Genomic DNA, 27,055 nt, shown 5'->3' with positions numbered 1-27,055 from the left:
CTTGATAATTAAATCAAATAAATTTGTCTTTAACCAACTCAAAGCATTAACATGCACTATGACTACAAACGTTTTATTCTAGTCACATTTTTGACTAATATTAAAAAAATGATTGTAACCACTCGATCCATCAATTAATGATTTTAATCTCCATAGAAATCATCAACAAAAATAATCTGATGGAATGAACAGATTCTTTATCACCATGAAATCTCCAATTCCTGTTTTCATGACAAAACACTTCACAAAATAATCAGTTTTGTTAGTATAATAATACAAACAAAAAATCTACAAAATTAAGATTGCAGGAAGATTATTGTGAAATAATCCTATAGATCTGACACCGGCATCTTTTCCCAAAGATCAGTCAACCTGTTCTTACAAAAAAATACTTTTTACAATAATCAGTCCGGTTAGTGCAAAGCAATAAACGGTTATTTTGAGTTAAGACTGATAGAACCGTATTTTACTTCTTACGGATTACTGAATATTATAAAGAATAAAAATGATAAAATTATATCAAAGAGTAAGAAAATGATGATACAACTGCAGAGACGAGATATTATCTCTTTCCTTAACTCAAAATACGTCCCGTAGTGCGACGGTTCGATAACATAATGAGTCCCAGGATACAACTGCAAATAATCTTCTGAATTTGCGTCACTCTATCAGAAGCCTGGCGAAACTGGTTTTGTGTTGCACTCTCAGACATAAAAAAAAAATACTAACATAACTATTTCATAATGGGAGAATGATTTTTACTCTTATCATATATCTGTTTCCTCTATCAAAAAATGAGAACACACACAACTTTTTTATACACTCACAAAGTGCTAACGCATATTGTGTATTGATGGAGCATTTACTTGACAAATTAATTGGCATTAAGGAGTGTAACTTCTCCATGACCAAATTAACGACAAAGACATTTATTATTCCTTTTTGACTAAATCAAACTGAACAATATTCTTTGTAGTGGGTTATTATTATGAATAAGATCTATAAAAATAAGTTAATTGACATGATGTCCAATTAACAAATTTAAATCTAATTCAAACCCAAATATTCAAAGTGATACATTTGCTTAGTTTTATACTTAGCCAAATATAAGCTTTACAAGCTTTTTATATTATTCACTTTGGACCTCCATTTCTCATTCAAAACCAACTCTGATTTTGACATACGAGTACACTACTTCATAGTGTTAAACATTTGGTTATTCCGACGAACGTCTTCGTCTCGAAACATACCGGAAAATGGTCTTAAACCATTTCGTCAAAAACGAGTTCCAACAGTGTCTCTATTTTTCATTTCACTTAATTAACAGTGAAGAAACTTACGAACAAATCTCAGCCTCCATTGCCGATCGCAACATTCATTAAACAAACATGTATTCTTATTCTCCTTTTGGTAGAGGTCGTGGAAATAAACGCAGCCAGGGAGGATATAGGAGCTGTTGTGGTTGAGCTAGTTCCCGGGTTTTCACATTCCCTCCATTGCGTAGAATATATATTACAAGATAACATAATATATTTCTTAATAAAAGTTATATAAACAATACTAATTTCTTTATGATTACTATTACTATTATCAAATAAATACAAATTATGTTTATATATACACTTCAATAAAATTATATAAAAATATAAGTAAAAATTAATTAAAATATAAGCATAAATTATGTAAAACATAAGTAAAATATTATTTTAAATGTGAAATTTTGTATTAACAACTGATTTTAGTAAATTATGATTGATTATAGTTAAAATGTTAGTGATAATATCTGATATGTGTTCAAATTATCCTAGAACAACTTTAATCTCATCAAAAGAATTCAAGTTGTAGTATTTAGGGATCGAATCCACAGGGAGTTGGTTTGAGAACCCAACTTTGCTTCATTTCCAGAGAAGGCTGTGTCAGAGGTGTGAGCTCGATCTCCATCATTTCCCTATTGTTCCTCTGAAAGAGAGAGATAGAGAGAGAGAGGTGTGGCTGAGGAAGTCCCTGTCAAAGAGATAAAAGATATGGTGAAAACGCTTAATTCCGGTCGCAATAAACAATAAAGCTAGACAGCAGAAATGAATCTGACAACAAGAAAACAATAACTGAAGCTCACAAAGAAGCCTATTGTCCTAATCAGCCAATCCAGCCACGAAAAGAAGCAAAATATGAAAAGAAAGAAAAATAAAAGGGAAGCTTTTTATGTCGCTGGAAGAGAAAAGGAAGATTCACAGTGACTCTGCTCTATTTAATTACTAGGTGATTTTCTCGTTCTCATGCACGAATATAAATATTTATAAAGTAAATATAATATAATAATTGATTGCTATTTACTTCTAATTTTAAATTAACTTATATTAATAATATTGTATTATTTTAATCAGACATATGATTTTAGATATATTATATCTAATCGATTTTGTTGTTTTACAGTCGATTTAGTTATGATTTGGGTATATTGGATTGCATCTATTTCTATGAATTCAACTATAATATCTTTTATTCTAAATATATTAAAATTTTGATTAATTTTCTTATTAACATTTAGGTTTTGTTGTTGTCTTAAATATGTAATTATATTTTAGGAAGATTATGTATAACTTAAGATATATTGTGATTAGAATGAAATAAAAAATAAACTAAAGCGTTTGAATCAAAATTATGTAAATAAATATCACGATAATATTCTGAAGTCTTATGCATATATATAAACTTTACAAAAAACTAAATTGTTACTGTTGGTTAATATTTTATTTTCATTTGTTAATATGTTTTGAGTCATCCTATAATTTATATTTATAAAATAAATTATTATTATTAGAAAATTATATTTTCTTATTATAGTTAATAAATGTAAATAATTTAAACTATTTACAGATTTGGTTTGGGTTCGGATACATATTTAAATTATGTAAAACAACAATAATCCAAATCTATTTTAAAATCTCAAAACCAAAATAATGCCATATATAATATATAAATATGAATATTATATAACCAAATATCTAAAATTGACATAAAATTTTGAATTTATGATAGCTAAATTCAAAATTATAGAAATTATAATAATGTTTGTTCAATTCTTTTTATATTTATATACTATATAAAATAATAACTCGAAAATAATTGATAGAAATAGATATAATAATTTCATATTCATATAAATCATAGTCGTATCTATAATAATAATTAATATCTTATAATGTTTATGTATACTTAAAAAATAATTAAGTTTTAAAGATTGGATGAATTATATTGAACGGAAGATCTGAGAACTTTGATTAAAAAATGTTTTGCATTTAAGCCAAATAATATAGTGAGTAAGGTAATGTTATGATCGAAAAGAATTATAAGATGAAGTTGTGGTTCATTGATTCTATGGTTTGTATTACTATTTAGAGATAGAAATAAATATTTAGCAAAAAAATATGTAAAAAATTAGAAAAACATTAGCAAAAAAATTAATAGAAAGAACAAAACAATAACGAGAGAACTAAAAAGAGGCTGAAGAAGATGTATAAGATGTGTTGGAGAAGTTAATGTGATAATTACATCTATAATTCTACAAGCATCTGTTATTGTTAAATATTCATCATTAATTTTCACATCAAATTTATGAAAACATTACGACATTCTATAAATAACATATATTTCATATAATATATCCGTAAATTTGCGGATAAACCACCTAGTATATTTAAAACGAGATAAGATTTGTAATAAATTTAACAATGTCTTTTCAAAGAAAAATTCATAATTAGTATAATGAACTCTTGCTCCATTGTTCTTAATAACTCATGTATTACTTTTGGGCTTTGTACAGACCCAAAATACAAACGAGAACTGTTTGGAAATTTGATAGCAGTATAAATAAATTGTTTGGAAAATGGATAACAATATAAAATAATATTTTCCTATTTTAAGTGATTTTAACAGATTTTTCATCATATTTTAATCAATTCTAACCACTTCATTTATCATCTTTATTAAATAAATTGACATCATTTATTACAAAAATATAAAATATAACATTTTATTTTATATCTTACATTAATTTTCTCACTTCTAATATTCTAACAGCATTTATTTTACATATTAATTATAATAATTTGACATATTTAAATGAAATTACTCTATTGCGACAAGAATTCAAAATGGTTAACAATTTGTTTTTATTTATTTACATAATCAGTTAGACATATATATTTGAGTACATGTTCAGCTATGAGTTATTTCTTTTGATCAAGTTTTTTGAGTTTTGAAACTAGGTTTCATTCGGATATTATAAATTTTCATGTGAGTTTCGAATCGAGTATTTCCAAATCCAAATAAATTGAGTTTTGATATATAAAAATTTACAAATATTGTATTTGATGTCGGTTCAGATATTTGTATCAAAAGTAACAATATTAACCGATTCAGCTCGGATATTTTGAATTCAAAATAAATTTAACCTAAAAATAACTAAATAACCAAAAATAATTATACTATCTTATTTGATTCGAGTTCGGTTCTGATATATAAAATTTTAAAAATATTCAAATACTTATACAATTAATTATATTGTGTTACATATATAGAATATATAATACTAATTATGAAAACAAAATATGAATTTATAAAAAGGTAAAAATTAACCCTCGGCCTTTTTCAAAAAAAAAAAAAAAATTAACCCTCGGCCAATCTCTAGTTATTATTACACGACAAGGTTGTAGATGTCTTCCACCTCAGACACTCCGACAACAGCGAGTCGGAGATGACGTCACCGCGCATAACAACTTTTTTCACTGCAGTTTCCTTTCACTTTTTTTCCCCGCACTCTCTCTCCTCAATCCTTATCTTTCGACGTCTCTTCATTTCTTCGAGAGTTAACAAAGAATTAGGTGGTGATCGGTGCATGACGAGCGCATCGGAACTCTTCTCAACTCGAAGATCCCGTCCGGGTAGATCCGACCCGGATTTAGAATCCGACTCTTCTCTTTATCGACACCACTCACATCACCATCACCGCCGTCACGGGATCCATCATCTTAATCACCGTCATGATTCAAACGCCTGTGATCCTCCCCGACGAGCCCCGCCGCGTCTCCGTCGCTTCTGTCACCATCTTGGTCTCTCGGTTAGTGAAAATCTTGCTTAATTTGTTATTTCTGAAACTTGAATTCAAACCTCCTTTGTTCTTTTTGTGTCCACAGGAACGTAGACCTGTTCATGATGTTCAAGGTACGTTACAGTATTTGAATACCAACGGTACCGATTCGGAAACTGAAGGCAACAGCTTTGGAAACCTAGAGAGGCTTCCCGGAGCTGTTCTTCTCGCGAGGGAAAGACTTTTCGAAAGATTGAGAGGCGTTTCTTTGTCTAGTAACAGGTTTTGTCTGTACCTTAATGAATGTTTAGTTTGATTTAATATATTTCTAAGATAATTATTGCTTTTGTCTGATTGAAATTTTTTTCTTCTTTTGACTCAGTCGAAGCAACAGAGTTTCACTGAGTGATAATCAGATTGAGTCCTCGTTCTATGGAGAACCAGAAGGGATTCAAGTGTCCCATGAATGCAACAAGAAACCATTAGGTCTCACACAAGGTGCAATTAATGGTTTAAACCGGCAGACTTTTAGCTCAGCCGGCGAGGTTAGAACCGAGAGGAGAGATTGTAGCATATGTTTAGAGAGTTTCACTAACGGCGACGTGCTTATATCCTTGCCATGTACCCATAGTTTCCATTCCTCGTGCTTAAACCCTTGGCTTAAGGCTTGTGGAGATTGCCCTTATTGCCGTAGAGCCATAGCTAAGGATAGAGTGACATGTAAATAGGAACCTTCTCCTGACCATACCCACACGCATCTTCTGTTCTTGCTCTAGACAGGTCTTTCAGTTTTGTTGTGCATTTGAATGTTTTTTTCTCTGTCACATGTTTGTTCTTGTAATGGTTTTTGTGTGCCATTGTGAGTCTTTTTAGTTTCTCTTTATAATGTCTTGTTGGTTATATCAGACCTTTCCAAATCTTGATCCGACATTTTGGTTAAGCTCTGAGGTTAAAGCTCAACAACTTTAGGTATCTTTACTGTCTCAATCCAAGAAACGTTTAAGCTCCGTTGCCTCCATAAAGATGTCATACATGAAGATGTCGGATATACAAAGAAGCAATCAATATATGCAACTCTAAAAGAAAGTCAGAGAAGACAACTGAGTAAATAAGAAAATTGGCCAAAAATAGAAAACGTGTTTTAAATTTATTAGATTAGATAATTAATTAAATATAATATAATAGAAACTGGCCAAAAACATAAAAATGTATGTTAAAAATTTTAAGATATTTTCTATATATACTATGTTGTTATCTGAAAATAAGATATTTCGATCACAGAAAATCAAAAATTAAAAATTAAGAAACATAAAGATCTTTATACATAATTAAATATCTTTATGGAGATTGCCCTTATTGCCGTAGAGCCATAGCTAAGGATAGAGTGACATGTAAATAGGAACCTTTTCCTGACCATACCCACACGCATCTTCTGTTCTTGCTCTAGACAGGTCTTTCAGTTTTGTTGTGCATTTGAATGTTTTTTTCTCTGTCACATGTTTGTTCTTGTAATGGTTTTTGTGTGCCATTGTGAGTCTTTTTAGTTTCTCTTTATAATGTCTTGTTGGTTATATCAGACCTTTCCAAATCTTGATCCGACATTTTGGTTAAGCTCTGAGGTTAAAGCTCAACAACTTTAGGTATCTTTACTGTCTCAATCCAAGAAACGTTTAAGCTCCGTTGCCTCCATAAAGATGTCATACATGAAGATGTCGGATATACAAAGAAGCAATCAATATATGCAACTCTAAAAGAAAGTCAGAGAAGACAACTGAGTAAATAAGAAAATTGGCCAAAAATAGAAAACGTGTTTTAAATTTATTAGATTAGATAATTAATTAAATATAATATAATAGAAACTGGCCAAAAACATAAAAATGTATGTTAAAAATTTTAAGATATTTTCTATATATACTATGTTGTTATCTGAAAATAAGATATTTCGATCACAGAAAATCAAAAATTAAAAATTAAGAAACATAAAGATCTTTATACATAATTAAATATCTTTATGGAGATTGCCCTTATTGCCGTAGAGCCATAGCTAAGGATAGAGTGACATGTAAATAGGAACCTTTTCCTGACCATACCCACACGCATCTTCTGTTCTTGCTCTAGACAGGTCTTTCGGTTTTGTTGTGCATTTGAATGTTTTTTTCTCTGTCACATGTTTGTTCTTGTAATGGTTTTTGTGTGCCATTGTGAGTCTTTTTAGTTTCTCTTTATAATGTCTTGTTGGTTATATCAGACCTTTCCAAATCTTGATCCGACATTTTGGTTAAGCTCTGAGGTTAAAGCTCAACAACTTTAGGTATCTTTACTGTCTCAATCCAAGAAACGTTTAAGCTCCGTTGCCTCCATAAAGATGTCATACATGAAGATGTCGGATATACAAAGAAGCAATCAATATATGCAACTCTAAAAGAAAGTCAGAGAAGACAACTGAGTAAATAAGAAAATTGGCCAAAAATAGAAAACGTGTTTTAAATTTATTAGATTAGATAATTAATTAAATATAATATAATAGAAACTGGCCAAAAACATAAAAATGTATGTTAAAAATTTTAAGATATTTTCTATATATACTATGTTGTTATCTGAAAATAAGATATTTCGATCACAGAAAATCAAAAATTAAAAATTAAGAAACATAAAGATCTTTATACATAATTAAATATCTTTATGGAGATTGCCCTTATTGCCGTAGAGCCATAGCTAAGGATAGAGTGACATGTAAATAGGAACCTTTTCCTGACCATACCCACACGCATCTTCTGTTCTTGCTCTAGACAGGTCTTTCAGTTTTGTTGTGCATTTGAATGTTTTTTTCTCTGTCACATGTTTGTTCTTGTAATGGTTTTTGTGTGCCATTGTGAGTCTTTTTAGTTTCTCTTTATAATGTCTTGTTGGTTATATCAGACCTTTCCAAATCTTGATCCGACATTTTGGTTAAGCTCTGAGGTTAAAGCTCAACAACTTTAGGTATCTTTACTGTCTCAATCCAAGAAACGTTTAAGCTCCGTTGCCTCCATAAAGATGTCATACATGAAGATGTCGGATATACAAAGAAGCAATCAATATATGCAACTCTAAAAGAAAGTCAGAGAAGACAACTGAGTAAATAAGAAAATTGGCCAAAAATAGAAAACGTGTTTTAAATTTATTAGATTAGATAATTAATTAAATATAATATAATAGAAACTGGCCAAAAACATAAAAATGTATGTTAAAAATTTTAAGATATTTTCTATATATACTATGTTGTTATCTGAAAATAAGATATTTCGATCACAGAAAATCAAAAATTAAAAATTAAGAAACATAAAGATCTTTATACATAATTAAATATTAATTAAGTAAACTGAATTTTATGCAACTGAAAAAAGAATATTAAGTGATTTTATTGATTTATTTATTATTATTAATGAATGTCATGTACAAAAATATTTTCAATATATTATAATATTGAGAGTTTCTAAAAAGAAAAATCTAACGGAATACTGAATATATATATATATATATTGATGATTTTTTGTTATATATAAATTATTTATTGTTAGTTTTAAATTTTTGGAAATATAAACAATAATTTATTATGATAATTTTTGAATTAGTAATACATATACTAAAAATAAGTACAAAATAATTATGCCCAAACACAGTTCAAAATTTAAAGAACGCATATACATTTCATTTTCAAATTTGAGATAATATATTAATATATAAGGACAAAAGTATTACAGAATGCAAATTTTTAGTTAAACAATTCATGATAAATTGTCCATAATACCTTTAAGTTTGGTTATTCTTTTTCAAAAGTACACTCAATCAAAAAATGTCTTAGCATTTATGTTCAGGATTTAGTGATTATTGTTAGGGTTAGTATGTAGGGGATGAAGTTGGATTTATAAACTTCTATAAATGTTCTATAATTTTTTTAATATTTATAAATAACTTAGGAGAATAAATCTTTTTATCATAAAATTAAAATATTTATAAAAATGATTATTCTTTAGTGGTGTAAATTTGAAAGTGCTTAAAATTCTACTAAGCTTATTTTCTAATCATAAATTTAACGTATTTGTAAAAATGGTTAATCTTATGATTAATTAAAATTTTCTCTTTATTCATTTCACTATTATTTAATTTAAGATATTTAAAATACTCAAAGTTATCTTAAGTTGATTATCATTTTTCAAGAATACGTTCAATCAAAAACACTTTAACATTTGAATTTAAGTTTTGTTGATTAATGTTTAGGATTTAGTATTAAAAGATGAATTTGAGTTAATTTAATCTTTATAAAATTAAAATATTTATAAAAATGATTATTCCTTAGTGGTGTAAATTTGAAAGTGCTTACAATACTACTAAGCTTATTTCCTAATCATAAATTTAAGGTATTTGTAAAAATGGTTATTCTTATGGTTAATTGAAATTTTCTCTTTATTCATTTCACTATTATTTAATTTAAGATATACCAAATTTTATAAAAATTCTTTAAAATACTCAAAGTTATCTTAAGTTGATTACCATTTTTCAAGAATACATTCAATCAAAAACACTTTAACATTTGAATTTAAGATTTGTTGATTAATGTTTAGGATTTAGTATTAAAAAGATGAATTTGAGTCAATTTAATCTTTATAATCACTAATTTAAGGTATCTTTGAAAATATTTAATCTTTAAAAATAAATTTTAAAAACGATATCAAACTTTGGTTAAACAGATTGCTTGTATTTGCATTGCATTCTTGAGTTATGTGCTCAATGACTCGAGAGTGGTTCAGCTTCCTAAAGAGCTTCAAGATGTTTATCAATGTTTGTTATTGGGCCAGTTAGCTTTTCTACTGCCTCCTTAGTTCCATTGTATAAGTAAGTATATGACAGGTGCAGAGACGAAGGCAATGGGAAACTAAGAGCAAAAAAGTATATTATATTATCACATGCATGACAAAACTGAGGACTTCACAAAACCAGGTCCATAAGTTATCAAAAGTAAGAATTTGAATTCATAGCAAATTGAACATCTTGAACAAAAAAAAAAAAGAGGAAACTTGAACAACATCATCAGAGCTTCATCCTATTAAATAGAATTACAGAAGCTGGGGGTACATACGCTCAGGCCATTTGGGATAAGCACGCTTGTATAAGTTCATGCACACAACGTCATGTTGCTGCACCACTCCATTGAATATGCATTTCATTGCACCTGTGCAAAGTCCACATGTATAAGCAAAGATTCTAGAAAAAGCCAAACTCAACACATCTTTTAAATAATTAACAACAATGAAATGTCTTACCATGTGTGCCCACTGGCTCCTTCACGCGACCACGACGCCCACATTTTGTCCACACTTCTACAGGCTGCACACAAGAAAACATTGTTTCATCCCCAAAGCTTTGAACCCTCACTCTTATAATAAGTAACACATCGCTTTTAACTACTTTTGCCTACCTTAAACCATCTCACGTCTTCCGGGTTATGGAACATATATCTTACTGATGCTTTCATTTTTGATACTCTCTGAGGATACCTAAACAAAGCCACATTCAAAGCTGGTTAGAATTACAGAGCTTAAGCATGTAAGAAAACTAGAATATGCGACTGTACATGGAAAGAGAAAGGTAATATAGGTAAGATTACCCAGTCAATATTATCTTCTTCAAGATTATTTTGTTGGGTTCAATGCTTTTCAAGGAACCAAGGGCAGCAACGGCAGGAGCATCGGACCCTTCAGAAATCTTCAGAACTACCGCAGGAAGGGATGGGAAAGATATTGGACCGTATACTGAAGCCAACGAGAAACGACCTGGATGCAGAAACCTCTCCATCTTGTGTTTGTCTGACCTGAAATTGTCTGTTGAAAATACTGGCCTGGAAAAGAAAAAAAACCCCTCACCGTTGGTATTTAAGATTTGCAAACAAGAAAAGCTATTGCAGTAGATGAACGCAAGAACAAATCTGCCAACCTTGCAACGAACTGACGGAAACCAACATGGAACATCAGCTCTTCTTTCGTTTTAATAGGATCTTCGTAACCATCATACTTCTTTAAGCTGTGGACATAGTAAGAGGCGATGAGAAGTTAGCTTAGCAAACGAGGTCTCATCAACAAACAAAATAAAATATAAACAGTAAGCTCGTGATTACCTAAAGTTCAGAACCGACATCTTGGATTCATGCTGTAAAAGCCCAAATGCTATAACGGGTTTCGTGCTTACGATGGAGGATAGTTTAGAGGCAGCAACAATAGGCACTTCCTTAATATGCAGCCGTACATAAGACCCAGTTGGTACACAATCTTCTCTGCTTTCTTCTTCCATCTTCTGGGCTTGCTTGAGCACAAGCTTTTGAGTCCTAACGACGTTATCAAAAGCAAAGATTCTGGCATAATCCTGAGGTAGAGACTCCTGCATTTGCCAACAAATAATAAAAATCAGCATCACTTTACAATAGAAGGAATATAATGTGCTTCGCATCAAGAGCAGTGTTACTACATTTGGATCCCACGAGGAGGTTCTGAAGGATTTGAGACCTCTGTACTTTGCAAAACGTTTTCTTGCAGGCTGGTCAATGGGAGTCTCCACCTCATCTGGAAATTCTGAAGACAAAAACAATTGAAAATCTTAATAAGAATAATACAAAGGAAGACAAAATCAAGAGCAATTGATGACTCATACAAAAAAATAACTCCACAAATGTAAGAATAAAATACCAACCTTCATCTTCAGCATGTGCCTCTTTGATTTTCTTGATTTGATCCTCATATTGTTCTCTTGTCAAGTTTTCATCATCCTGAACAGTGAGCAGATTGGCTTATAACTTAATCAAGATACTCAATCATAATAAAAATGTTGTGAAGCTACAAATACTGTTTATAAGTCACTACGTAAATGGAGAAAAAGCTTACCATCATCTCGGAGTCATTATGAGTTTCATTATCCATATCCTGCACGTACAGTGTTTCTTTATCATCCTCAAAATCTTGGTCTTGATTGGAATAGTGATCCTCTCCTCTATCCAACACCATACCATCATCATCGGAATCACCATTATCAGAGTCCTCTTCATCTATCTTCTCATCCACAATCCAAGCAGCCTGTGAATCAAATCATAAAAGCCAAAAATAAGAGAAAAACTTCACTAGAGACAGGAATAGTTAAGAGTGAGGCTAAAATTATCCAGAAACCTGATACTCTGAAGTCCCTCGTGGCAAAATCCTCTTCTTTGACTTTCTCTGTTCCTGATTTCTGTCAGCCTCAGCCATCTCTGACTCAGTTGGCCATGTCTACACAACAACAAGTAAAATTACAGAACAGATAACAACACAGGTAAATGGCCCCTTCGTCTGTTAAAGAACTAATCAGACTTACCTGTTCTCCTGCTAACGGATCTGGAGTGTTTTCAACTACTAAAGGCTCTTGGCTCATTGGATCAGGAACCAGAGACCTCAATACCTGATCAATCCAAAAACAGGTAAAAATAAATAAAAAGAGAACTGACAAAAAAAGGGGTAGGGGTATCATATATTCAACCATATAGGCTGTTTGCCTGTTACTTTACTTGAAGGATGCTGATCTAGCTTTCAGCAATATGTGTTCTTTAAGGTAAAAGACTATAAGTTTATCGATGGTTAGTGAAAATATCAGATTACCTCTTCATCATGTGAATCATCATCCAATTCCATGGAATTCTGTTTTTTCCTTTCATTTAAGGGAAAAGGGTCCTTCAGGACTTCGACTTTTGAGAGCTGAAAATCACCAACGCCAGTAACATGGACCTAATGTAAAGAAAAAAAAGTTTACTGGATCAGACATGGTTATATAGCATAAGGCATGACGGAGAGAGTAGAATTGCTTGATTACCAGCTGATTTACAGATAGCTTACGAGCACGCAAGTAACCGGAGAGAAGTAGAGTGCACTCTCCTGGGCTTTTATCATCCACCACCATCCCAACCTAGATGCACCATTCAAAAGTATGGAGATATTTTACAATTTTTTACGAAAACCTTTTTTTCATCACAGCCAAATTAGATGTTATGAATAAAAGAATAGGACAAGCACCTTGTGAGCCACAACATATGGTCTTTGACTTCGCCAATGAGGTACAGAAAGCCTTTGTGCCTTGAATAACCACATGAACTGCAAACACACCAACAAGTTATGGATTTGCTGGAAAACAGATTTAAGTAAAATAATACAAGAATCAACGGGAATATTTACCTTATGCAACTCATCTCTAGTATCTGCTGGATAGAACTTACAATCCTCGGGAAATTCAGAAGTAAGCTGAGAGATACACATCTTTTTCAGCTCATTTTTCTTTTTTAACTCGCTTGGTAAGTCCTGCAATCAACCAACACGAGTTAAACTTCAAGCAAAGCTTGAGAGATCAGGGACATGGTGGACCAAATGAAGCAAAGAACTTACACGTATCAACACAGCGGTACTTGGTAGACCAATTGATCTAAGCACAGAAAGACACTGACTTCCGAATGAATCTATTAAGCTAGAGATATCCTCGTTTGCAGATGCAACAAAAGCGATCAGATCAGCAACCTATATATATCACCAGTAAGATATAATAAATCAGTTAGCAACTAACTTTGAAAAACTCTGCTCACTGAAAGAACGAACAACATGCCTTGGCCATTTCCATGCATGTCAGAAGATCCCCATGAGGCGCCTTCAACACCTAAGATATATATATATATGCATTCTCCTTTTAAAATATTTTTTTAAAAAAAGAACCAATCTAAGCTCCATTAAATACTGTAAGGGAATAGACATACTGTTGCTCTTAGCTTATACTCAGAAGATGCAACTGTTGAAGAATCATCACCACCATCAGTAGATAACAGCTTTAAAACATCTTCACCAAGTGAGTTCAAATCCACAGAAGCAGAGAGAGGAAACAAGACCTATCATCATCATCAAAAACAGAGTTTTTCTAAAAAACTGCATTTGAACAACGAAGCAAAGGCTGTAACTTTCTGTCTACAAAAGATGCTAATAAACTCACGATAACACGAGGAGCGCTGGATAAGCCTCCTGAAGCCCTCTTCTCCTTCAATACCGCTGCTCTTTTCTGCTCTCTAAGCTAAAAGACAAGAGAGAAAGAGAGATAGACCGATTCAGGTATGTTGTAAGAGTAGCAGATTAATAAAAAAGAAGAGTCATTTACCATTTTGCCACGCTGGAGACGAGCAGCTCTAGCTCCTTTAACATGGTTACCCTCCGGTTTACCAATCCGGCCTCCATCTGATTCAATTGAGGAGCTTTTTTTTTAGTTATGTGAAGATCAAAAAGAGATGAAATTGATGATGGTTTTTATACCTTGGAGGGAGGTTTTGTGAAGATTGCGAGAAGACTTAGAGGAGAAACGAGTCTTGTGAGCCTTATTGACTTGAACTCGAGAGCGCCCCATGGTGTGACTGCAGCGAAACAAGGAAGGAGGAGACAGAGTGTTGTTGGTTTTTAAAGTTTAAACCCTAATAAATTTCTTGTTCTTCAGGGTTTTTGTCAATTGGGTCCGCTTTTCGGCCCACAAAACCGATTAAGGCGTTACACTAGCCCATTGGACATTTGTCCTTTCAAAATAGCTGGCCTAAATGAGGCAACAACGACTCTGCCCAATCAAATTGGTTTAACATATATAATTTGAACTATACTTATGTCACGATTGGTACAACTGATGAAGAAGCAGTAACAGTATGCTGTAGAAACAGTATGCTGCAGAAACTGTATGCTTTTATTAAAACTTTTAATAAGATTATTGGTAGAACATTAGCAGTATACAATTTTAATTTTACTATAAAAGTTAGTATATAATATATTTATTTTAAAATTATATATTAAATTATGATATATATATATATATATTAATAATATATTTGTTATAAAAATAATAAATCTCAATTAATAACATAAATTAAATTAAATTTTAAATGTGAAATATTATTATTTAAAAATATATATTTTTAAAATATAAATTTATTTTTGGATATAAAATAATTCTGAATATTATTAATAAAATAAATAAAATTAAATTTACTTTTGGATATAAATAATGTGAATATTATTAAACAAAATAAATAAATTATCATTATATATATATATATCTTTTTATTTTATATATTAATATATAAAAGAGATAAATTAAATTTTTTATTTACTAATTTCATAAATTATGTTTATATCGATATAAAAATATTTTTATGATATTATCAAATCAAATAAATAAACTAATTATATTTATTTCTTAAATTTATAAATTGTAAATGTAAATGCTCTTTCAAAAGCTTCATATGAGAGCATTTGCGAGAGAACATTTGGAGAACATTAGCATTTAGTAAATGCTTTTCTAAATGTTTTTCTAACAAATATTGATTGGATAATGTGGAGCATAATGCTCATGCTAATGCTCTACCAATCAACGCCTTAAACATAAAAGTTAAATTTTCAAAAAAAAAAAAACAAAAAACATATATGTATGTCCTTGTCAGAATCTATTGAGAATCTTCTATTTGAAACAAAATGGAAGCTTACCTGAAAAATCTGTGAACCTCCAGAAGGTAGGTTCATGTACAAATCTCATCTAAAGCTATTTGACTATTTAAGTAAATTAATTCCTTTTGTTAGAAAATATCATTATTTTCACAAATAAGAAAGACTAGTTTTTTACTTTTTATAATCCAGGTATCCGGACCTCTCACTTACTCCGATTATCACACCGCGTCCAACCGAAACGGGTCAGGGAGGCCTTTCTGAAGGCCAAACGGAAACGATGTTAAATCCGCTGTGTCCGGGGCTCAAATTCGTAATGGCAGACACTTCAGCCGAGATTCCTTTACCACCAGACCACGGGTCACGGTTAAAAAAGACTAGTTAAAGTAATAAAGTAGATACAGTGCGGGGTTTCAAGCGCAAAGTCTCAATGCTCCATAGTCACGACAACGATAGATACCATAAATATGAACAATATATCATAGTTTTAGAAGAAAAAAAGAACTATATGTCACAGTGAACAGTGTACTATATTTGATGGCTTTGAAGCAATTGTCAAAGCTTTTGCCGATAGGTGCATTATGGCGATGCTTTTTTGAGAAAGCTTTATGGCGATGATAAACCAATTTGTATATAGTCAAATTATATACTATCAACGTGGCTACATAATGTCAAATCTCTCTTGTAGCCAAACTCAATATATACTTTTGGTTTACGTGAACGAAACTCAAAACTTTAGTTTACTTGATTATTGTTGAAAGTTATGGAGGTGGCGGCAAATCAACAGTTCCAAAGGCTAAAGAGAGAATTATACATCCACTGATATTTTTTCCCTCACAAGAGCAGCTCATCTTTCTTATACACTATAAATATCCTTAAACCCTTTGCCCAACTTCACCATTATCTTCATATTAACTACATAGAAATTTTTTTCAAAAAAAAAACTACATAGAAATTGATATATTTGTGTTACTCCTACACAAATTGTATCATGGTGATGGCTACGAATCGTACAGAGAATTACGTAGTGTTGGTCTTTGTGCTGATAGTTATGGTGGGAACGGTGTTACTAGCCAGTGAAGGACGACCGGTCAAGTATGGTTCGAGAGCTTTGACCCAGTTAAGCGATTCACCTGTGTACAACGGAAGCGCAATGTCTTCCCTTAAACCAGTCGAGTCCTCTGTACAAGATTTTTCGTGGCTAGCCGCGGTGAAACAGTCCGGGCCAAGCCCAGGGGTTGGGCACCACTGAGCCAAAGGATTCTAGTCCTAGTCCTGGTGTTGAACACTAAATAAACAAATTAAACATATAAATCTAGAATTTATATATATATATATATATATATATATATATATATATATGCATATGTATAATTACTCTTACCATGTTTTAATAGCCGCTAATGTTCATGCTTATCTCCTTTTACTCTGTATTAATTGTTTGATGAGATACAACGACACCAAGATTAAATCAATGGTTTCAATAATTTATATTTATTTATTTTATAAATATAGATAAAAGATGAATCTGACCCTAAACAGCTCATTAAAACGATAAAAGATGGTAACTCAATCATGAAAATTTACAGCTTTGTAGCGGATAGAATATCATTTGTTGCTTTTAGTTTGTTCTTTTGTGTGGATCTTGTGTGAGAGAAACTGAGATGCCGATTGTGTAGCAAGTAGATTTTAGCTGCTGAAGAAGCCTTTATGACGGTTGCTTAACTTTTATTACAGTTAATGAAATGGTTGTGTCGAAAAAAAATACATAAGTAGTATATTGTTTTTTTTAATTTATTATGTGTGTTGGAAACATGTATTCGACAATAAAAATAGAGTAAATATAAATGCATATTGACGTTAAAAACAGAAAAGCTAACCTTCATCAAACAGAAAAATGCACTTCAATGTTCTATTGGACAATATTTGCCGATACACATTAAGGAAAATAAACTAAAATTTCCGGGAACAAGTAGACAACAATGTTCGAAGAAGATCTCTTCTCTTTATTCTTGTTTTTTTCTTATAATGGGTATTAAGAGCAAAGTCGAAACTAATCTCCGCATGCACATTAAAAAACAAAGGACTTTGCAAAAGACCCTGAAAGTACTTAAAATTGAAGTTCATTTTATGACCTGAAAATAAATTTAAACAGAAGCCATATATGATTCAAGGAGATGAAAAATATAAGGCCAGTTCTTGAGCAGCTTGCTTGAAAATTTCCCCAGCTCCAAACTCATCTCCCAGTAACTGGTTCTCATAGCTCGGCTTTACCTGTTTCATTACAAAGAAAAGAACCATGATAAACAACAAAAAAACAATAAAATATCTTGTAAACATGTTATGACCATAATATATATTATACTTGTGCTTGGATCATGTAGGTGCTCCGGAAAACATTAGAGGAGACATTTGCAGACATAACGTCAATGTTATACTTCTCCAACAAGTAACAAACATTAGTGAAAACCCCTGATTTATCTTTAGGGCAACACAAACTGAAGAAAGCTTCATTCCCGCAGATATTGAGCACGGCGTTACGTGTGGACCAAGTATCGAACTCAGCAGTCGGGTCATTACAAGGGTAGGGCAGGTTCATGCTGGAAGAAGATATCTGATTGGCCAATAAAGCTTCACGGGAGTAAGGATCTGCTGAGGCGGCACCTACGGGAAGGATTTGAGGTTGGTTTGATATTGGTGTGAGGAGAGTTGTAGGAGAAGAACATGGATCATAAGGGAAAGCAGTAGTAGTTGTTGTGTTTGAAGCCGAAGAATATTGAAGTTTCTCGAGCTTTTTCATCTGGAGACTATGTAAAGTTTTCTCGAGGGATTTGATGGAACTCACTGCCTCGTCTACGATTGTTGATTTGTCTGCCTGTGAATCATAAATTAAAATATTATAATATATGATTTTGCGTAACGTAAGATATCCGAAACATTAACACCCCTCATAAATAAAGTATAACAAAAAGGAAACAAGGAATCAAAAGCCTGACAGGTTTGCCAAATCACACCAAATCTAAGTGACACACACACACATATATATATATATATATGTATGTTTATATAAAGCGATAAGATACGAAACTTAACTTGAAAAGGAAGAAGCATAAAAAGTTGATTAAATTGAAATCTAAACATAATCTAACGTTAGTTATTTGAGAAATCGTTTGAATTTTTTTTTATAATGAGAATCGTATGTTAGTTGATGCTAACTATCTTTCATGATGTAATAGAAAGAATGACTTTTTAAGGTAAGATTTGCAGAATTAAATAAGATGGATGAGGTTGGCAAGAAAAAAAAAATGGATTGAGTATATAATTTCATTTCACAAAAATGTCCCTTCTTGAAGAGTTGGATAATACCGAACCATCTCCACAGTGTTATATGATTAGTGTTCATAAGCATAATTTCTTTATATTCACATGCAAATTACCAATCGAAAATTGAAATTAATATGAAAAAGTTATGAAGAGTAAAAATCAATGGTAAGTCGTTTATTAATATTTAATCAGGTACCTTAGGAGGAAGTTGGGGAAGCAAAGCATGTAGTTTAGCAAACATATCTCTCATCTTCTTCCTCCTTTCTCTTTCAGTCCATATATGTATTTCATGATCAGGTGATTCTTCTACATGATTTTTCTCATTTCTTTGGGTCCTCTTTTTTCCTTTTGAAGCCTTCTTATCGGAAGTTGGAATTTCAGACGGATGAGAAGGACACAATAGAGGCGGTTGCTTGTCGATTCTCTTGCAGCCGTGAGAATCATCAGAATTGGATATGCCCCACATAGTGCTGTCTTGCCCTAACTCTTGAGCATTAGTCATATTGAACTGAATGCTCATTTTACCTTTTTACTTTGTTGTATTTGTTGTGCTTCTATGAATGTCTTATATAGAGAGAGAGACGTTTAAAGATGGTGAAAGAAAGAGAAATAGGAGAAGATATATAGAAAAAGTTGAGTGAGCTCACAGGAAAAGTCCAAAATATTAACGAAACCGTAACTAAGGCATCAAAATAAAAACGATGTAAAAGTTTATTCGCAGTTTTGTATATAGTTTTTAGCTGATAGTACTAAAATACGATAGGTAGTGCCGTACCATTAGTCTACCAAATCTATTCTATTGCTTAAATTTAAGATACCCAACCAGACAAAACAAATAGTCTTATAAAAGATGAAGCCTACGTTATAACGTTCAATGTACTTGCTCATATATTAGATAATATGGAAAATGCGTATCTGTGAAGGAAACAAAAATTTACCAGAATATTGATTTACGAGTTAACTCATCATTATTTTCTTTTGTAAGTAAGTTAACTCATCATAATGCCACAACAACCTGATTTGTCTTTAGCCTATGTTGGTTCTCAACGTTCGAATTATTGTGTGGAACAGTGAAGTTAATCAGAATAACTGTTGAATATGAAGTGTAATCTGTAAAACGTTTAAAGCAAATAACGTATCTCTTAGTAAACTTATTTGTTTTTACTGTTCTTTGGAAATGCCGAAAATAGGTTTTAATTTTCTTCCTTTATTCCAAATTTCCAATCTGTGTCAGTATACTTTTGATAAATCTATATAAAAGTTTGAAATTTATTTATAATTATTTTATGAGTGATAGATACACATTTCATTCCCATAATACATAAGATATATATTCAAAGAAATTAAAATTATTTTGAATATTTGTAAAATGCATATATATATGAGATGATTTCAGAAAAATGCATATACATAAATTTATTCATTTATGTACAGCTGATTTCCTTATTTTAATGAAATGTAGTTTATCACGATATATCGTTAATTTTATATTTTATTTTAAAATATTTCAATAATTTATCTTTTTGAAATTTTAAATTTATGTATTTGAGGAAATTAACCTTGATATAAATTTTGAAATTTTAGTCATTTAATATTTAAAAGCTATTTCACACATGATATACTATTATAAAACACATTTAAGTACAAAAACACATACAATGCTTAATCAGAAGTAGAGGTGAGACGGATCCGGATATCCAGAAATTTTAGGGTATCGAGATCTGGATCTGTCAGATCGATGATTTAATATCATAATCCGTGCATTCAAAATATATGGATTTTGATATCCGTCTAGATATTGTATTACACGTATATTCTAAAATACTAAAATCATAAAATGTAAATAAAAAATGTATACAAAATTTATTAATAAAAAATGTATACAAAATTTAAAAATACTAAAATTCTAAAATAATATATAAATAAAAATGTATACAAAATTTAAATATATATGATTATTAAAACTAAAATATAATATTATAAAATTAAATTTATTGTATAAATATTGATATATCAACTATATTATTGATAAAAAATAAAATTAAATATATTTTAAAATACGAATCGGATCCGGATATCCAACTTGAAAATCAAGATATTCGGATCTAAAATTTTACTATCTGGATCCAGAGATCCTAAATTTCTTATTTTCGAGTGGATCTAGATTTCGACCCTGATCATAAGGTTTCTCTTTCGGTACTTGCATTTGTATCCAACATGGTAACATTTTAAATTGTGGTCGAATGGTAATTGATTTTCGAAAAATTACAGAGGACCAAATTTTAAAAAGAAAAGTATAAATTTCAAATCTTAACTTTCATGGTAAATTATTACTATTTTAGTGGGCCAAATGATTTGGGTTTTAAGAAAATATGGTAATTGAAACCAATTTAGTTTTAAAATAATGTTATTCAATTATTATGCTAATAAACTTACAAAAAGAGCTGAAATGGAAACATGTAAATACTCTATTCAATGACTTATATATATTATTAAACTCACCAACATTAAATATTATTGAACTACCCACATTTTCTAACATTTATACAAAAGCTATAAGATATAGGCCTATATACATGTATTATAATTTCTTACACTTTTATTTGTTTTAAGATATCACATTTTTGGATATTATATCAATGAAACTTGCATTTAAACGCTCTATTACGACCAATATTATCAAAAATATAATTTATCTATCAAAGACTAATTAAGAAAGGTTACTTTATTAAACTAAAAAATTCACTAAAATACTAAGCATTTCAAAGAATATTGGGGGAATTTCAATTCTATCACAAATTTGATACCAATTTTCAAATTTCCCTTAAAAGATAACTATTTCCATAAATACCTTAAGTTTGTAATGAAATACAAAATAACTCACTTAAATCATTTATAAATGTTTTAATAATAATTTATAAAACAGTTATAAAAGTTTATAAACTCAATCCCACCCCCAAAATACTAAATCCTAAACAATAATCACTAAACTCTAAACCAAATATTGGGTTTCTTTGATTGAATGTTATTTTGAAAATTAGTAGCCAACTTGTGGTTATTTAATCAAACAATATTTCAATAACTTATCTTTTCATTTACTAGTTTCTTTTATCTGAGAAGCAAAGGGCTCAAGTACCTAGTTCTAAATAAACTGGAAACCACTATAGAAAATAACTGAATACTTACTTATTTAATGGTAATGTATTAGAGAACAAGTTTAAAATTATAAAATGCCAATGATTAAAGCAAATTTCTAATACGTCATGCACAGTCTCACTAGTCAAATATTTTTATGTGATAGTATTTCATGTGATTAATACTACGCGCTAACTCAAAAACAAAGCAACATAAATGACAGAAGTTACTTTTAATTGGAAAAGTTGTTACTCTAATCTTAAAAGGAATGAAAAAGCTAAACTTAAGATCCTTAATTAACTTGTGATTATGTTAACTGTCTAATAATAATGTAGTGGTAAAAGTGAGCGTTATCTTCATGGTTTTCAGTGCATGTAATCATTGATAGCCAGAGATTCAAGTGTCTTTTTCTGATTTTCCTTTGAAATTAATATACATATATATAAATGCTTTGTACATTAAATTTAAACTGTCTGAATATGAACATATTTACTTGTAAAGCTGCAAGTTTAAACGGGACTAGATTTCAATCTATCTTATTAAGAAACATTATGTTTGACCTAACATTTATTTTGTAAATTTTTAAATTAAATACACCTTTATACTTTATAGTTAAACCTACATTAAATCATTAATGTTCATTTCTTTATACTACTATCCATGTTTCCAAACAATATACTTATTTCTTACTACTATCAATGTTTCCAAACAATATATTTTATACTACTATCAATGTTTCCAAACAATACAATAATTAATCTTAATATTTTATATCTATCATTTTCTCTTTAAAATTTTGTAGAAACATCATAATTTCATAAATTGCAAAATAATGAACTTTAAAATTTGGATTATAAGATTACAAATTATGAAACTATTACAATTTAAATCAAATGAGATTACATATTGGTCATCCATCAGTTCAATCGGTTAGTCTCGAATTTTAGTGATTTTTGTTAATATAAATATTTTAAAAACCTAAATTGAATTGTCAGATCTCCGGATTAACCGGTATAATCACAATCGGGTTGAATTTAGAAACACTGATTTAAATGCAAAAATATTTTAAATACACTCTTTAAAAGTTACCAAAATATTTATTAAGTTATTAGTAAAAAAATTCATCGTAAAATATTCCGCGCTTCCAAAGCGCGGGTCAAGTAACACTTTACATGTATAAACCAATTTTTGGTAACTCTTGTGTTATGTAACGTGGCAATCATTCACACATCACAATTCTCGAGTCCAATATCTGAGCGATAATTAGTAAGAAACTGAAACATATTATTATTATCAATTTGCCACACTTTTATGGGTCATAAAAGTTTCACATTTTCTGTGTTTCCATAATTTCTTATTTACAGAAAATGTACACAGACAGAATAACAAATTAAAAAAAAAAATTCTAAACAAAGTGGTTCATTTCATTGTCAAAAACTCAAAACAATGTAAATACTCTTTACCAACAAAAATTGAATCCTAGTGGTGAAATGCCTATTAGACACTCATTTATCAGTAGTCCAACAGCTCAATGGTAAATAAAAAATTAATTAAACATTATGTGTCCATAGTTTTCTGGAAAATCTAACACTACATAATCTTAAACTTCATGCATACAGATCGCGAAAATTATCCTTCTTCTTTTATTACAACAATGAAATTTCAAAGCAACATAAGTTAAAAGTAGATATTTTCTCCTTAAAAAAGATTATAGAGAAAATGAAACATTAATTAAATGCGTGGATAAAGGACTCACGGTATACCTGCATTCAGAGAACATAATAATTAATCACTTATGTTTTTTCAATCATTATGCTCTGATTTTTTCTTTTTGCTAAAAATTATGCTGTGATGTTGAAGATCACATTTATCTTATGAATTCATCGATAAGAAGAATCCGATTACATATTTGGTCTGGACTCTGGAGTAGACCACTATACAAATAGCAAAACAGTGAAGCAGTTCGAAAGCTTTCAGGTATTGCAGCGATCTCTCACAGAGAAAATAGAGGATGGGAGGAAGGTAATAATCTCTTCTTGAAAAAAAAAAGAGATTTAGCAATGGTTTCGGACAGAACCTTTGAAATCCGCAGCAGTTACGGGGTGATAAACAAAGGACTCAGACCTACTAACCAGATAATGGGCTGCATATGCTAGAAATGAAATTTCTTAGAAAACTGCGTTTATAATTCTTAACTTTTACTGTTTCTTACAATACGATTTATAAAAAATGAAGATTACATAAAATAGGTAAACCTTCTTAACTATAACTGAATAGTCATAGACTCATACATTATAAATTGGCTTAAACTTGATTGTATCATTTACAAAACAATGTTTCTACTTGTAACTAGATATTGGCATACGTCATGCGTGGGAATTTCAAATCTTTTTGATTTAAGTTTATATACCACATGAAAATTATTTGAATGAATATATAATTTCTATAAAAAAGTTGTTTGATTATGTGTATAAATATTGTTAACGAACATAATAAGTCTAAACTAATATGTTGACTGGTTATTATTTTTTTGTTTGACGGGATATTTGGTATCCAAAATAAGTGTCGTAGTCTTTTGTAAGATTGCAGAAACAATTAGTGAATTTAATCTTGAACAATAGCATTAAAATGAATTAGTACTTGAAACCATTCTTATAGCTAAAGTAGAATTTGTTAGTTTTCAGAAACGACTTGCATTGTTTTAAAGTCTATGAACTCTTAGAAATTGTGATCAACCAATAGAGAAAAATACTTACATTGTTGTTAAGTCCGTGAACTCTTAGACATTATGATCTAACACTATATCAAAATATCCAATCGGATTAGAACCACAAATCATCCACATTATAATCAAATATAAAGTAAGTAGAAAGTAAATATTCAAATAATGGATTAAATTAAAGTGGTATAAGAGGAAATTAAACAATATATACCTTTTAAATTATGAACTCTATATCTTTAAGATACAGAAGTTTGCTGCATCTAGTGACTGATAATCAGACGCTATAAACCAAACGTTTTATGCTAAATGAAGAAGCTTAAACGCTTAAAACTTAGACAAAATCAAAACAAGACCTATCCATTGGGTAATGTGTAAATAAAAAGGTGAGAGAAATTATCCAAAACTTCCAAAAGTATCAAAGATCAAAAACACAAAAAGAAAAATACTAAAATTATTAGCTAAAAACACACAAAACTAAAAACCCACAACTTTCAAGAACACTTTGTTTCTGATTTTTAAAAAGGAACAAGTAGTCTAAATAGTAGGTATAAACTGAGCTCTTTCGGACATAACTTAGAACTCAAGGAACGATGTTGTCTCCAAGCGACTGAGAAGCTAACTGATCAGCTGCACCACAAACTTGCTTCTGCTGTTCTACACTCGTAAGAACATTCATTGCCCCCCGCAACTTGAGCTTTCAGTGCATCAGGAGATTCCAGCAAGTGAAGTACTTCGCTTTAGTCCATTTCAAGAAGCATCCTGTGACGTTAGCTGCTGACTCTGGCTCAAGCTGCTCCAAAAGTGGGCACAGATGCTCACCAAGCATTGAAAGAAGAAAGAGAACAGTTTGAAGTAAGAAAAAATTCTCACAGTTTTGAGCCATTAAACTAAACAACAATCTGAGAAAGGCATTACGTCAAATTTTTTCTTAACGACTAAAGTTAACCAGACCTATATCCTAGCTTTGCGGTCACCTTTTCGTTGTGCAAGAGCGACATTTAGAGGCTTTGTAATAATCAATTTTTCATTCATCTCTGCAATATGAACCAAGGAAAGAAGATTCTTTCAGATAAAACAGGACCAAGACAATTCGACAAGTTTTACTTTTATTGTAGTCACTTACATGCTGTAAATGACTACAAAATTTTGATAGCTGGGGGCTCTACTAAAGTTAATCCCGGCTCTGTAAAGCTCAGCTTACAGCTGTAGATGTCCTCTTAAGTTGAAAATGCAACAAATCCAGATCCTCTACTCACTCCACTTGGGTCACACATCACTGTCACATTCAAATGTAATATGAACAGATTTCTCAAAGGATTGAAACATTTGGCCTAAATTCTTATGACCCAATTTTGCCACACGAAGTGAGCGAAATAATCAAGTTATATAGTTAATGTCAATGTTGGTTAATGTATGTGAAAGAATAATTAAGACATGAATTCATATAATTATTAGGTTAAAATATGTTTAAATATATGTAACTAATATATCTCTGAATTGACAAGATAGCAGTGTTGAAGTCGAAATTGGCAGATTTCCAACTTTGAGGTAAGGAAAAGTCATTGCCTTTTCCTTAAAGCATGTATGAAACTCATCATCATTTGGCCCACCTTTTATTTGCTTTTTCTCCGAGATCAGCTAGGCATCCACAGGCATTAAATACTGCAAACGAAGGTGCGTCTATTATTCTGAAATTCTGATGTAGAATAAGCTATCAGGCATTAAATACCTATTGTATTTACCCATTTATTTCACCACAACTACACATCACTTGATTCAATCATCTAGAAACTCGATCTACGTACATAGATTTGGTAGCATATTCTTTCATTTAAAAAAAACTATGGCAACATAAGATGACCCCTTTTTATCTAAATTTACGGTTTAACGATTCTCTTAACTAGAAGAATTATATTAACCCTTACCTTACATGCAAGCTCAGTCATAGATAAATTATGGGAAAATCGTATAAAAAACTCTCAAAGTGTCACTTACTAGCACTTTAAACCCTGAAGTTTTTTCACTAACACTTTTAACCTTCAAAGTGACATTTATATCATAAAAAATCTCCAAATCAAAAAGTTGACATGTTCAGCAGGTGATTTTTCAAAAATAATTATTTAACTAATAAAATAAACAAATAAATAAATAAAAAAATCCAAATAATAAATAAAAATCAAAACCTTAATAAAATTCACAAAAATGAAAATATAATAAAAAATTGAATAAATATTTTTAAAATTAAATAATTTTATAAAATTTTAACAAAATAAA

General features: G+C 30.5%; 3 protein-coding genes across 3 annotated transcripts; 1 reads left to right on the top strand and 2 right to left on the bottom strand.

The window, feature by feature from the left end:
* Window positions 1-4,799: 4,799 nt before the first annotated feature.
* LOC108859909 (probable E3 ubiquitin-protein ligase RHY1A) lies at window positions 4,800-5,989 on the top strand. The gene is made up of 3 exons (XM_056986451.1): window positions 4,800-5,119; window positions 5,196-5,371; window positions 5,472-5,989. Exons 1-3 carry the CDS (start codon window positions 4,898-4,900, stop codon window positions 5,815-5,817), a joined length of 744 nt encoding a protein of 247 aa, XP_056842431.1. The 5' UTR covers window positions 4,800-4,897; the 3' UTR covers window positions 5,818-5,989.
* A 4,016-nt stretch (window positions 5,990-10,005) lies between these two features.
* Window positions 10,006-14,571, bottom strand: LOC108834450 (uncharacterized). The gene is made up of 21 exons (XM_018607786.2): window positions 14,431-14,571; window positions 14,279-14,355; window positions 14,117-14,194; window positions 13,887-14,015; window positions 13,739-13,789; window positions 13,525-13,653; window positions 13,318-13,440; window positions 13,159-13,236; window positions 12,959-13,051; window positions 12,748-12,873; window positions 12,467-12,550; window positions 12,283-12,381; window positions 12,004-12,192; window positions 11,813-11,888; window positions 11,591-11,694; window positions 11,244-11,503; window positions 11,063-11,149; window positions 10,737-10,967; window positions 10,548-10,626; window positions 10,393-10,456; window positions 10,006-10,301 (listed from the first exon to the last, which is right to left on the bottom strand). Exons 1-21 carry the CDS (start codon window positions 14,519-14,521, stop codon window positions 10,186-10,188), a joined length of 2,364 nt encoding a protein of 787 aa, XP_018463288.2. The 5' UTR covers window positions 14,522-14,571; the 3' UTR covers window positions 10,006-10,185.
* A 3,167-nt stretch (window positions 14,572-17,738) lies between these two features.
* Window positions 17,739-19,444, bottom strand: LOC108835777 (transcription factor bHLH95-like). The gene is made up of 3 exons (XM_018608999.2): window positions 19,121-19,444; window positions 17,966-18,475; window positions 17,739-17,874 (listed from the first exon to the last, which is right to left on the bottom strand). The coding sequence occupies exons 1-3, from the start codon at window positions 19,442-19,444 to the stop codon at window positions 17,770-17,772; spliced, it is 939 nt and encodes a 312-aa protein (XP_018464501.1). The 3' UTR covers window positions 17,739-17,769.
* Window positions 19,445-27,055: the final 7,611 nt, after the last annotated feature.

Source organism: Raphanus sativus, chromosome 5 (genome assembly GCF_000801105.2).
Source record: "Raphanus sativus cultivar WK10039 chromosome 5, ASM80110v3, whole genome shotgun sequence".
Taxonomy (NCBI): Eukaryota; Viridiplantae; Streptophyta; class Magnoliopsida; order Brassicales; family Brassicaceae; genus Raphanus; species Raphanus sativus.
This window is presented reverse-complemented; position numbering and strand designations above follow the sequence as displayed.

Coding starts and splice junctions, on each gene's coding strand:
- LOC108859909 (XM_056986451.1), top strand. CDS start 4,898: ATGACGAGCGCATCGGAACTCTTCTCAACTCGAAGATCCCGTCCGGGT. Junction 5,120..5,195: donor GTCACCATCTTGGTCTCTCG/GTTAGTGAAAAT, acceptor TTGTGTCCACAG/GAACGTAGACCTGTTCATGA. Junction 5,372..5,471: donor GTTTCTTTGTCTAGTAACAG/GTTTTGTCTGTA, acceptor CTTTTGACTCAG/TCGAAGCAACAGAGTTTCAC.
- LOC108834450 (XM_018607786.2), bottom strand. CDS start 14,521: ATGGGGCGCTCTCGAGTTCAAGTCAATAAGGCTCACAAGACTCGTTTC. Junction 13,790..13,886: donor AGTATAAGCTAAGAGCAACA/GTATGTCTATTC, acceptor TATATATCTTAG/GTGTTGAAGGCGCCTCATGG. Junction 13,441..13,524: donor GTACCGCTGTGTTGATACGT/GTAAGTTCTTTG, acceptor GGTTGATTGCAG/GACTTACCAAGCGAGTTAAA.
- LOC108835777 (XM_018608999.2), bottom strand. CDS start 19,444: ATGAGCATTCAGTTCAATATGACTAATGCTCAAGAGTTAGGGCAAGAC. Junction 18,476..19,120: donor TTCCCCAACTTCCTCCTAAG/GTACCTGATTAA, acceptor TATGATTCACAG/GCAGACAAATCAACAATCGT. Junction 17,875..17,965: donor CCTACATGATCCAAGCACAA/GTATAATATATA, acceptor GTAATGAAACAG/GTAAAGCCGAGCTATGAGAA.